Source organism: Sesamum indicum, unplaced genomic scaffold (genome assembly GCF_000512975.1).
Source record: "Sesamum indicum cultivar Zhongzhi No. 13 unplaced genomic scaffold, S_indicum_v1.0 scaffold00159, whole genome shotgun sequence".
Lineage (NCBI taxonomy): Eukaryota > Viridiplantae > Streptophyta > Magnoliopsida > Lamiales > Pedaliaceae > Sesamum > Sesamum indicum.
This window is the reverse complement of record NW_011628066.1, coordinates 172,716-187,077: the sequence shown is the minus strand read 5'-3', so window position 1 is coordinate 187,077 and position 14,362 is coordinate 172,716. Positions and strand designations below refer to the sequence as shown.

The 14,362-nt window shown below is 30.8% G+C and overlaps 1 protein-coding gene across 1 annotated transcript; it reads right to left on the bottom strand.

The window, feature by feature from the left end:
• Positions 1 to 8,342: 8,342 nt before the first annotated feature.
• LOC105179444 (probable disease resistance RPP8-like protein 2) lies at positions 8,343 to 9,767 on the bottom strand. Its single transcript, XM_011103059.1, has one exon. The coding sequence runs from the start codon at positions 9,765 to 9,767 to the stop codon at positions 8,343 to 8,345; it is 1,425 nt and encodes a 474-aa protein (XP_011101361.1).
• Positions 9,768 to 14,362: the final 4,595 nt, after the last annotated feature.

Sequence of the window (14,362 nt, the reverse complement as noted above, 5' to 3'; positions counted from 1 at the left end):
TAATTTTGGCGTATTTAATTTTTTTTAAAATTTGGTATTCTCCAACCTTAAATTTGTAAAATTAATTTTAATGGATTTTCGAACAAGAACTATTTGTTTGCATGGGGTTGCACTTATATCCATAGTTAAGTTGCATTATTTTTAATGTAAAATTCATTGAATTGGATATGTGATTAATATATGATATTGGATATCATTATTATAATGCATGGTTTGCGTTGTTTTTGTGCTTGTTTATTTTCGAAATAAATGTGTTTTTTTGTTAATTGGTAACATGGATGATCACAAAGCCATTTGGACCTTATGGATGGTTTCTTTTCTATTATTTTGGGGCCTACATATATTATTTTCTTATCTCTTCATTTTTAGCCTAACTATTTTAAGGCTTGCTTTCTCCTTATTTATGTACTCCCCCTAACTTTTGTTTGAGGTTTCATTTCAATAGGTTAGAGAGACGTTTACTTTTATTTTTTATAATAATCGAAGAGAGCAAGCCCATATGATGAAGGCCCATGAAATAGGCCATAGGTTGGCCCATAGAAATCCATCGAAAAGAAGCCTGAAGGATGGTGCCTACGAAGTAGATGAAGAAATAAAGAAAGATTACAAGGCCTGTAATATGTTAATGGGTTTTAATATTTTGTAATAGCGTAGGGCCTACCCTAGACTACCAAAGATCCACCACGGGCTCAGTGCACCGCATAGGTTATTGGGCTTGTGATCATCCAACAGGCGTGTACGCTTTTTTTCACATGCGATGCATTTTAATTAATGTTGTTAATATTTAGAATATTATGCATACAAAATACTAAAATGTGACAATGTCTGGGTCATATAAATAACAAATGACTATCACTTGGTTTAACCAAGTTAAAATATTAGACCATAAAATGAAAATAAACAAAAGATTGTTATACCATTTCTTCCATCCACGATAAGGTAATGAGGAAGGTGATTTCATCCATACGTGGTCTTAAGAGTCCTAGCACATTTGGACTGAAATGAACCTGCACTATTGTCGTGAACGAACACACACCTATTTCCTAGTGTCATGAGTCGTGGGGATAGATAGTCTACACTATGATTCGGTTGATGGGTCGAGTATGACACTTTGTAAGGTCACTCGCTTGGAGTCCTCGTAATCACTTGAAAAAGGTGAGGCTAAATATCTTGGGGATCTCATAGGTCAAGAATGGTATTTGATGTGTCCTACATTGTTATTTCCATGTGAATCCTAAACGTGGGGTATGGAGAACTTTGTTTGTGAACCCCAAGCCCACTAGGAAAAAGTTTCCGAAAACACCATTTGAGAGTGATGGTCTTTCATAGAAATAATGAGAGGGTTAATGACTGAAGTCCAAGTCCTTAACTTGAACATAATATTATGATAATCTACTAATTTTTCTATTTATTAATAGATGCCTAAGAATCCACTGAAAATCATACTTGATTCTAATAAATTTAGTGGAACAAACTATTGAAATTGGATGGGAAATACACTAAGTGATAGTCATCGATTTCAAGAACCTGACTAATGTGCTGGATTAGTCTCTACCTCGGAATTTGGTGGAAGGGCTCCTGCAATGAGAATATTTGACGTTCGTCAGTGGCATGAGGACAATCGAAATGTACGCAGTATTGCATTGGGCACGATGAGTAACAAGATCTAGAAACAGTACGAGAGGTATTAATATTTCGATGCAAGACATGCTTATTTTAGTTTGAGTTTTATAAATATGGTTATTTGGTCTACTTTTATAGTAGTTTCTTGCTTTTAGTAATTTTTATTTAATGTATGATTTAATTTGAAATTATGTATCTATATATATCGATAATTTATTAAACTATTTTCAATAAAAATAATTTACTTATATTTAGGTTTTCATGAATTGCAAGTATATAATAATTAATAATGAATTTTAGAATATTAAATCATACTATTAATATAGTAAAAAAAAATGTCCCTTAACATAACAAAAGAAAAAAAGTTGATCATATTACTCCCTTCCAATGATTATAAATTTGTTTTGGTTTTTGATAATTCAAAATGAAGATTGAATTAAAAATTTAATTGACGAGCTCACTTAGTTTGAGACATAATTTGATCTATAGTTAAAGTAATTGAAAAAGTATTTAATCGAACCATTGAATTTGTTTAATGAAATAAATTTAAGTCAATTAAACTTTTCATTGATTAACAAATATAATAAGTAGTTAATCATTTTATTGATATTAAAAATTAGTTAATCAAATTGAAAAGATGTCAAAATTTAAGATTTCCTTTTTAATTATAAATGTTGACAAAATAATAAGAAAAGAATAAAGAGAAAATTGATTGGCTATAAATAAATTATTGGGTTGTTTATAGCGCAAGCAAAGATCTCTAACTCTCCATCTTTTTAACTATAAATGTTTATTTGGATTTTCATTGCCCGGATTTGATGGAATGCCTATTAAGATAACAGCATATAACAAAGATAAGAGTTAACATTCAACCAAATCTAAACCAATTATGTTGGTAAGAAATGAATATGATTTAAAGTAGAACATTCTACATACCTTCTATTTCCTTTTTTATCTCAGTAATATTTCTTGTACTACTTCCACTTACATGAATGTTGTGGAAGTTTTAATATGTGCCATGAACAAATCACATAATAGTTCATTCATTTTTTATAATCTTCTATAGTTAAAAAGATAGAAAATAAAACATATCCACATAAATTTTGGTCAAAGATAAAATGGATTTATGCATTCAGAATTTACCTGTTCGAGCACTAGATCATTCCTCCGACAGCTATAGAGCATAAAAGTTGCAACCTCCTTTAAAGAGCGGAAGTTTTGAGAGACTCTATCATGAATATAGTACTATTGCATGAAAATTTGGTTGAAGAATGTTAGTTATATTACATTAGTTTTGCATAACTCAAAAATTGCGCTTTCTCTTTTGTAATATCCGAACCTTGTATCTTGGTTGGATTTTTACTGTCTCAATAATTTCCAGTAGAAGGTCCACGTCTTGTTGGAGATGGACTTTCTTCACTCTTACGTCCAACTTGTCTTCATTATCTTGTACAATTATGTGATACATTTCCCTTTTTCCTACTTCAATCTGCCATACATATGTAAATTATAATATCACATTTTTTAGATAAAGAAATGTAAAAGTGCATAATAACAAAAATGCACGTGATTGCACACTAATATCTAATTTTATTTTCTGTTTTTTAGTGCATGAGGTGCTAGAGATAAGTAAAGTGATTGCATAAGCTTTCTACAAACAAAGTGTTATATGTAGATTAAAGAACAAATAAGTAATTACCAAGAAAATAATTAAATTTTAGAATAAAAAGTAATAAGATGAGAAAAAGATTACTTCAGTACTATAAATCAGTAAATCATATTAACAAACGGATTTCTAATATTCAAATGATTTGGATATAAAAACCTAGCTTGCGTCCCAAAAATATAGAATTACTATTATTTTAGTTTTATTCGTCATAGGGATCTCACATTATATCTTGTAATTGAGAAACTTCCACCAAACTAATGTTAAACTATTGGTCATGGACTAAATTCATGGTTGCTAGTCGCAGATTGATTGACCTAAAGATGCCTAAAGAGTTGGGCTCAAGAGGGAGTCAATCTAGAATTTGATTGACCTAATCCAGGAAAGTTGGTTGGTCCAATCCAGACCAATCATGGGTTGATTCCAAGTATCAATACTTAGGATAGGCCCAGCCCAATGACCTAGGACCTCCTAACCCTCGGTCGAGTTAGCGGGCCAATCTAATTGTAGCTACTTCTTTTTTTTTTTTTTTTAATAATACATGACATATAAGTTTTATTTTATTCTTATACCTTAACTATTCTATATTTTTTATACTTTTGAAACTCTAAAAAGTTTTACCTTTATTCTTCTACTTCTATCTTAGTACAATAATTTACTAAAACTCATAGTTATTTTTTTAAAAATGTATTTTAAATATTTTTTGGGCTTGTCATTATTTAAGTTTATTATTTGAAGCTAGTTGGTTAAATTGTTATAATGATCTTTATGCGGTCTTAGCTACTTTTTTTTTTGTAGTTTTGACTTTTTGTTTGGTTTAATTTATGATTTATTTATTTAAAAATCAAAGCATAAATTATTTAAGTTTGTTGAAAAAAGTATCTCATCTTCATTAAAAAAGAAAGGAAAGAAAACTTATTTGGTTTGAGGTATAAAAATTAGTGTTTTCAAATATGGTAAGAAAATATATAAAAAATAAGGTAAAAAAAAAAAGCTTTATTGAGCATGATTTCTATAGCCTCAAGAATGGATTCCACATCAATTTATTTTAAAATATTTATCAAATAGCGAAAGTTCAATTTCTTGTTGAACCCTAATTATGGAAAAAAATTTCTACATTAGATTCGTCCAGAAAAGGCAAAAAAAATAAAAAAGAAAGAGATAATATTTTTGAAAATTAATTAAAGAGTCCATCAATCTATGCGTATTGTTGTATTGTAATCAACCATTTGTCTTTACAAAATTCTTTATATACAACTCCAGTTTTTGAGTAAAATTGAAAACATAAAGTAGTGATGAAGTTAAAATTGATACTCAATACTGAAAGAAATATATGTGGTAGGTGTGATTTAATCTGAAAAATATAATTAATGGTTTGGTATATAAATAAAGGTATAGATTAATGTCACTTGATTGATAATGTTAGTGATTATTACACTTTGAGGATTAGATTTCATTGCTGAAATAATGTTGTAGTAATTTAAGTTTGAAATTGAATTGCAATTATATTAAAGTTATACAGATATACAAATGTGTGTAAGAATATTTTGCACCAATTTATTTGGTTCTTTGCCACCACAGAACATATCGCTTTCAAATATTTTGGAAACAGAAATGAATTGACACTTTTGAATCCATTAATCCCAATATATATATATATATATATACACATATGTAATAGACACATAAAAAAAGCTAAAAGAATAACAAAGACTAGAGTGTTGGATATAACAAAAAATAAAGCAGATTCTGGAATATCCAACCCTTTAAGGCTGACAATCCTCTAGCAGGTTCTGGAATGTCTCCTGTAAAACAAATAAAATTATTAACACTTTTAAGCAAGAATTAATTTTTTTTATAAAATAATACCTACTTACCGCCACCTCCAATGCCCTCGGCCAGCTCCAGCCGCCGTCCACTTTTTTCTTGTAGCAGTTCTCCAATAATTTCATCTGCTTGGGGGGCCTATCGAGCTTTGCGTCCTGTAGAAGAAAAGGCATTTAGCATCTTATTTATAAAATAATGGTAAAGCATTTAAAATACAATTATTTACTTACGAACTTCCTCTTGTGCATGTCGATAGAGGAAGACCCCCCTCCAATACATAATTGAGGACGTCGTAGAGTTCGCCGCCCGGTTCACCTAGGAGTGGCCTGACTAGGATGGACGTCCATGGAAAGTACCTTTTGGATTTACTTATCAGCCAACATGTAGAAGACCCTGAACATGAACTCATTGTCACAGTCCCACAAGTAGGTCATCTACAATAATAAAATTAAATCAAACATTAGTAAAATTCATTAAATAATTAGATTATTAGATATTACCAAATTAATTTAAAATTGATTACCTTCATGGTCTGAAACCAGAAATGCTGGTACTCTGGCAGCATCTGCTCAGACATAGGGACAGGTGGGGAAAGTGTCCCCGTCACGATTGCATTGATGCGCTCGTGAAAGCGGCGATCAGACCTAAAAAGGACATGCTATATTAGATATTTTGAAGATAAAATAATAATAAAAAAATTTGAAAACTAAATTTAACTCGTGTCATCGATGCTGATGTACTGGGCGTGCTAATGGTGGGGGTACTGATGGTAGTGGTGAGCAGTCGTCGGGGTGGCAGACTGTTGTATCGTGTCATTAGCTGTCGGTGTAGCTCTAGATGCTCCAACATCATTCGGAGTCCGCGGAGCAGGGGACGGTGCGGTTGTGTCAAGTGGTGGGGGTGGTCGAAGAACTACTTCCCCAACATGGGACGAAACTTGCAGAAGTTGAAAGCCACGACAACGACCATGTCCTCGACCACATGGCACAGGAGGTGTACCACGAAACATGATCTAAACAAATTATTGAGAAATATTAGTCTAAATTTTACGAATATTCACATTAATATGTATATAAAAAAGAATATCTGTTCATTGAGCTTACCACTCTATTTTTGTGTTTATGTTTCACAAAACTGATTTCGTTAGATGCAAGTGCTATTTTGGAGTTGCATGTATGTCCTGACTGCTAAATATTCATAATACCTATGTTATTCAACTGGAGTTTGTGTATGTGTGTTGGTACTTATACTAGGATGTCTTATTTGGATGAACTTCAATTTGCCTTTGAACCAAAAAGTTCATTATTGTTGATATTATTTTGTATATAATATTATTACTGGAATTATTGGTCTAATTTTGTGATTACTGACATTATTATGTAAAAATGTTATTGTTGGGAATATTCTCTAATTTTGCGATAATTGACATTGTTATGTAAATAATGTTATTACAGGGAATATTAGCTATTTTTCAAGATTATTGAAATTATTATTTAAAAATATTATTACAGGAAAAATTGGTCTAATTTTTTTTGTTATTGACATTATTATGTAAAAATGTTTTTATTAGGAATATTGGTACAATTTTTGTGATTATTTACATTACTTTTTAAAAGTATTATTATTGAAAATATTGATCTAATTTTTTTTATTATTTAAATAATGTTATTATTGTGATTAACTATTGGTCTAATTTTTGTGATTGTGTACATTATGATGTTAAAATTGTTTTATTGAAAATTTTGGTCCAATATTTTTTATTATTTACATTATTATTTAAATAAATTTTACTATTGAGATTATATATTGGTCTAATGTTTTTCGGTTATTTACGTATTATGTAAGGGCATAAATTAAAAATAAATTGCACATAAATTACATAAATTGTATAAATTTACAGAAAATTAGAAATTTTGTAAAAATATTTTTCGAAAATATTTTCGAAATTTTTTGAAAAATTATTTCAGAATTTTTTTCTGAAAATTCATACAGATTTTTTTTTTAAAATACCAAAAATTTACAAAAAAAAATTAAAATACCAAAAATATACAGAAAATTAGAAAATTTTGAAAACGTATTTTCAGAAATTTACAGAAAAATTTTAGAAATACAAAAAATTTACAGAAAAAATTTAAAAAATATAAAAAATTACGAAAATTTCAAAATATTTATAATTTTTGTCTTAGTCTGGTCCCTCAAGCTATTTTTTGTTGAATACGTGGCTGAATTTTAACTTTTTGGAGGTTGAAATAGTCCATTGAAGTTTGATTTTACCACTTTAGTCCCTTAAATTTATAACATTGTCAAATTCCTGCTTTTTTCAAAGGAAAAAAAATGTATCTATATTTTTTATGTTGATATATTAAAATTATCTTTTATGAATAACAAAATATTTGCACTCTTGTGAACATAATAATAATATATTATTTAACTTAAAAAAAAAACAGTCTACTCTATTTTCTCTTTTTTTATTGCAATAAAAAAAATCCAAAATTATGATAAATTTTATGAATTTACCTTTTGCGAAAAGTTATATAAAAAATTGAAGTCAGTAATTTTTTATTTCAAAAATTAAAGATAAGTCTAAAAGTTAAACCTTAACAATCTATCTTTATTACTAATTAAGAGCACTATTTTGGTGTCTCACTTTTTTTGGTGTGTCAATTTTTTTTTTAATTATATTTCTTATTCTCAACTTTGTTTGAAAAATTACGAATAACTCCTCATTGTTTGAAAAATTATAAATTTCCCCTTAATATTTGATAAAATCATATAATCCTTGGATGGAGGTTTAAAATTATCAACTTTGCCCTTGATGTATTTTTATCTTTTTTTCTAAAAAAAATAAATAATGGAAAAAAAAACATACATAGTGGATGAAATATTATCAACTTAGTCCATAAAAAATTTTTAGAAAATTTTACAAAATAACTAAAATTATAATTCAAAATTCACAAGAATATTTTAGTCAGTTTACCACAAAAATAGATGAATTGGACTAATTATTACACCAATGTTAGAATCAAAGGTTGCATGGTAATTTTTCAAATAAAGAACATTACATTTATATATATTGTTATTATTATGAACTAAATTTTGTCAAGATTATAAGTATCACATGCAACGCACGTGATTCCTACTAGTAGTGACAATCAATGGAGGCCAAAACACATGAACACAATATTAAAGGATGATGAGGAATGTAACTACTACTGTCTCACCATTGTTAGTCGTAATAATAAATGTCAATGAAGGGTATGTGTTTGATTTTGTGATAATCTTCTCCTTCACCATCCACCACTCCTACCCTCTTCACAAACTCTTCTGGCATAGATATAATTCTCAGTTCTTGGAAAGTATTAATGAATTCCAATTCATCTGGAATCATCTTCAATTTACTGCATTCTGCAATAAGTAGACTAGAGAGGTTGAGCATTGCTCCTTTCTCCACTCTCCACCCCATTAAATTCAACAACCCATGCAAAACAAGTTCCCTGAGTTGAGGAAATCCAGTTGCCCGACAAACCATCTCTCTGCCCACATATGGATTGCTCCACAAGCCAAGAACTCTTAACATGGGAAGCTTCTCTAGTATTTTCATTTGGTCTTCCTCAATCCTTGTATCCACAAGCTGCAATTCTATCATATTTTGATATAGTTGAACTTCATAAGTTGGTAATTTGCTCACTCGACAATATGCAATACTCAAGTAATATAGTGAGTGACACATCACCAACCTTTTGAGAAGAGTTGAGCCATCTTCCGAATCCATATTAACAACCATGTCAATATTAAGTTGTACGTCACGAAATTGTTCTTGATGATTTAAGATGTGATCAACAATCATTGGCAAACTTTCTTCATAAAAAATTCTTCCTTCCAATACTCGGAGCTTCGGCAATTTAAGAAGATGAGTGATGTCATCAACCAAACTGTTGAACCCAGTTATCATCTCCAACTCATTCAACCCTTCGAATTTCAATTTTTCACCTCCAACGCTCTCATGAAGAAATCCCAGAAATAGATGCCTCAAGTGCCTCATTTTGTATATGTAATTAGGTAATCTAATTGTATTTTTCACATTAAATGTCTGCAAACAAGGTAGCTTGCATATAGATGGTGGCAATTCTTCCACACCACTATTTTCGAGACTCAATAGCTTCAACAGCTTCAATTTTTCGATTCCTTTGGGCAATTTCAGATTCTCAAATGTATAACCTTCCAATACTAAGACTTTGAGATATTTGAAAATCCCAAACGTGATGTAATTATACAAAAATGTATCTAGCCAGTCTGTTTTGACGAATAGAAAAGATCTTATGTTCTTATTTTCCCCAATCCTGTAACTAAGATCATTATCCACTCCCTCCATATGGATAGCCAATCTATTTGTTTTACAAATTGAAGACTCTTCTCCTCCCATCTTTTTATCTATAACCTCCAGATATCCTTCTTTTTTTCCTTTTGACAAACACAAATCTCGTATCATATCATGAAGCCGGCATGACTTAAATCTATTATATAGCGGCAACTTGTCTGTTTCCACTTCAACCACACACCTATTTGCTAGCTCGAATAAATACCGTTCTGCCACATCTCTCAAACTTTCTCCTCTTCCCTTATCTTCCGAACAAATCATACCTTCAGCCATCCATAGTAAATATAGTTTTTCTATATCTATTTCTTCATCTTCTTTAAAACAAGCCAAATACAAAAAATATAATTTCAGATTGTAAGGGAGCACATTGTAACTCAAATCTAGTATTTGATTTACTCCTTTGTCATTCTCTAAACCTCTCCCATGTAGAAGGTATGAATCAAGATTTCTACACACATTTTTCCATTCTATTGATGCCTTTTCATGATGTAGAGTTCCTCCAATAACTGAAATGGGTAATGGTAAATAACCATATTTTTTTACTATTTTCCATCCATATTCTTCCAACAACTTTATTTCAGTTGTAGGTATCTCTGAATACATAATCAATGAATGTCAGTTAATTCAAAATATTATAAAATTTGAATTTCTTATAAATATGTATAGTAATTAAAACAAATCAAAGCAAGAGAATTTCACCCTATACTTTCAACAAATAAAAAATAGAAATAAATCTGAATGCATAACTTTATATTTGATTCCTTTTACGTTTTAAACAAATTTTGTATCAAGAAATAAATTTTAAATTGTTATTCAATAGCATTTTATACATATAGATCAACTTGAAATTTACATAAGAAAATTCAAACAATCTTGTCATCATACATATAGATCAACTTGAAATTTACATAAGAAAATTCAAACAATCTTGTCATCATGAAAACTATAAAAAGACATTAGACGTAACAAAATAATCTTTTTCGCTAAATATATACTATTAATGGTATCTTTAGTATCATTACTCTTTTTTCTTTTGTCACTAACTAGAGAATGAAGATTCAAAATCAATAAAATAAAACAAGAAATTTTACAAACTAACCTTGTGAATAGTTGTTCGGGAATGCTATCTTTTGAAGGAGCTCCCATCCTTCATCTTCATCCAAACACTTGAGATTGTGGACGTATCCTATGGAAGCAATGTTTTGATTTCTGGTTGTGAGCAAAACTTTGCTATCTGCCTCTGCAATCGGAAAGGCACGCCTTAAGCAATTCTAGTGATCAACTTCCCAAACGTCATCCAAAACTAGGAGACATTTTCTGTCTCTTTGTACTTGGTACAACTTTCTGACCAATGTATCTTCGTCTTGCTCTTCACTTTCATTCGGAAGAAGTTGCTTTAATAGTCGTTGGAAAGTAGTTTTGGGTTGAAATTGCTGACTTACACAAACCCAAGCACGATATTTGAAGCACCGCTCCACGGCCTCCCCATTGTAAATTTTAGTAGCAAGACTTTCTTTTCCAATCCTCTCATGCCACATATGGAAATCACTCCATTTGATATGTCATCAGTTGTCAGAACTGATTCTAACTGTTTAATATCCTCCTTCATTCCTACAAAATATTTTTCAACCTCATGCCCATACGTTCTTCTTGACCTATCGGTATCATCTACCAATCTTGATGAGTTGTCTCCTACACTCATAGACTCCGACTGTTTGGTGAGGTCGGACATACGAGACTTGATATCTTTAATGTCTTCTTCGATTTGGTGCACTCATAGATTCTTTCTCCCATATTTCACACTTTCTTGATTCTCACTTTTAATTTAAGTTAAAGCAAAAGAATCGGCTACTCATAACACAAGTTCAAGAAATCCCTTTCAGATTTAATTTAAATTCTACTCATAGGTACAAATTCTTTTCTCCTCTTTCACACAATTTTATTGATGGGTATTGACTCAATCCAAATATAATTTATATTTTTTAATGGGTTTGCATTTGGACCTAGGTTTAGTAATATTTATTGGATTTGAGTATGAGTCTGAGTAGGGTCTCACCCTATCCATTGACACCCCTATACTATCAATGTATCCATATCAAATTAGTGATTGGTTAACTATAATACTAGTTTTAATTAATTATATATATTTGATATTAATTATTGATGATTGCATAATATAATTATAATCAATTAATTAAAAAAAATTATGTTCGGGTTTTATAATGATCAGTACCATGATCCGCATTGATCCTTCAATCTATATTATATAAGTAACTCAAATGCTTTCTCCCCCCCACCCCCCTCCCCAAGAAAAAGATGTGGATGCCAAAATGCACTTAAGTGTAAAGCACATGGACTACAATCAGTCTATGGGAAATGTATCAGATATTTCAATTGCTATGTATTTTTTATTCATTTAAAAGAATGTTAAATAAATCTATGAATTCACATCCATCTTAAACATAAAAATTAGAAAAATTAATAACATAAGACGTACATGGCTCACCCAATTTGAGCTACATCCAACAAATAGAACGTTTACGACATCGAAAAATAATGATGAGGAGTGTGCAAAATGACTTTCAGAAGTAATACAACTCTAGTCTAAAAAATATAAGCATTGGACTATTACATGATACTGAAATAGAGCATGATAACTTAAAGTACCTTATTAATAAGAAAATTTAAACTATATAATAATTTACATATAAAATCTGTGATACATGAATAGTTTGATTGTTTGAAATCCAACATTCTTGTCCTATGCTACACATATTTAGAAGAGTACATAGCGTCCTTTGTGAGTACATCACAGGCAAAAGTCCATTCGATGGTTTGCTTGGCTTCTCTCTGGTGAAAATCTCTATGCTTTCCATAACTCAACTTTGTCAAATCAAATAACTCTTTTACGGTATGTTTTTGAACTGTGGATCTTGATCCAGCTTTATGTAACTCATGAATCTGCATCGTCGACTTTGTCTTCGTGGGAGAAACTTGTGTGATTGTGAATGTGGCACTGCAAAAAAAGAAACTCGATTTGGAATGGAAATTTTATAACGGGTATGTGAAAAATCCTTCAGACTTCTGTGTTCTTACCTGCTCTCACCTACTCTCTCCTGCTTCGAGCTAGCACCTCTGTATTGGTGGAATGGGGACTCCTTAAAGTTGCCGACTGAAAAAGCATTTGCCAAGGATTTTTTCATTAATCAAGAACGATAGATAATTCATCCATATATATCCTCAACTTAGGAATAGTGAGAAAAATCATTGTTATCATATACCTCTAGTACTCATCCAAATAGACGAAAAACAACATAAATGTCTATTTGGTTGATCATTGTATTAACTTTCTTCACTCTTGATCAAGTCATCACGAATGCATAGCCACCTCCGTCCTGATGCATCATGGAATCTATAGAATCTCCGTCCTCCATTTCCATCTATGTATAAAGTCAAAAGTAACAATACAAATAAAAAAGTTTCATAGTTATTACATGTTTATGTTAGCAAAAGCAAGCGATATGCAAGACTTATGTGCACGTGACTTTTCCATCCGAAAATCAGCCATGCATCATAAGCACAAAAACATTACTATGCATTAGAACTTCAAAACTAAACTATACCTATGCATTAGAACTTCAAAACTAAACTATACTTGCGAATGATAATACATCAACGCAAACTAATGCAAATGAAAGAGAGTAATTACATTTCCCCTATCATAATGTTATTTTTCGTCAAATTTCATCATTGTTTTCTTTGATCTTACAATGGTAGGAACAAAAATTTTACTTATATAGTAAAAAAGGGGTTAAATGCAGTTTACCCCATTGGATATGTGAAATGAACAAATATTTTCTAGGGAAAAAAAATTGCAAATTACCCCACTATTTAGATGGGTGGGGGGTGGGGGGTGGTGGGTAATTCGTTTCATTTTTCAAGACACATGGGGTAATTTGCTATTCTATTCACAACAGTTTTTTTTTTTTTTCAATTTCTCATATCACGGAGGTAAATTGCATATTTTGTGTTTGTGCAGCAATTTGTGCATATCGTTACAGAATCACATTTAACATTAAATTCTAGCATCAAAGACGGAAATAAAGATGTTACGCTAAAGTATCAGTAGACGTTACCTCCAGGGGAGTTTTTGAAGCTTCGACGCGTTGGCCATCGTACACAAATGCTATTGCGTCGTAGTTTAATTTCTTCTGCTTACAGTAAGATGTAAATAAGTGTTGTAGTCTCCTGTCGAGCGGAAACCGGTAGTAGACCTCGTCCCCGTCCTTCAATGACATAAAAATTAAGTAGTTCAAAGATAACTTGCATCAAGAATTAATTAACTACATTTGTATTACTGTGAGATATTCTAAATACGTATATCTATTATTATTAATTATTGATCTGAACTTCAAATATATAATTCATGGGTGAATAGCAATTTGCGCCTTTTGATATTATAAATGAGTAAATTAGTCTTTTATAGGAAAAAGAAAAGATAGGGAAGTAGATTGGTGTATTTTAGATTTGATAAGGAGGTAAATCTAGGTCCTTCTCTAGCGATTCTTGTAAGTTTTGTGCATGCACTTGAACCCTCCTATGTGAAGGCATATAAACCTTCTCTGACCAGACACTTTATCGCTTCTCTAGCAAGGCCCTTAAGTCTTTCTTTGAGTAGGCACCCCCAAATTATCCTCTTTTGATGAGGCACACATATTTTGCTCCGTGCAAGCACACAACTTCTGTTCATAATAGATATATCTCCATTATTAATATTTTCTTTTAGAAAAATAAAGCCCGACACTTGAGTAGACAACCATTAAGCCTTAATCCATGGAGGCACACGAGCCTTCCTCCATAGAGACAAA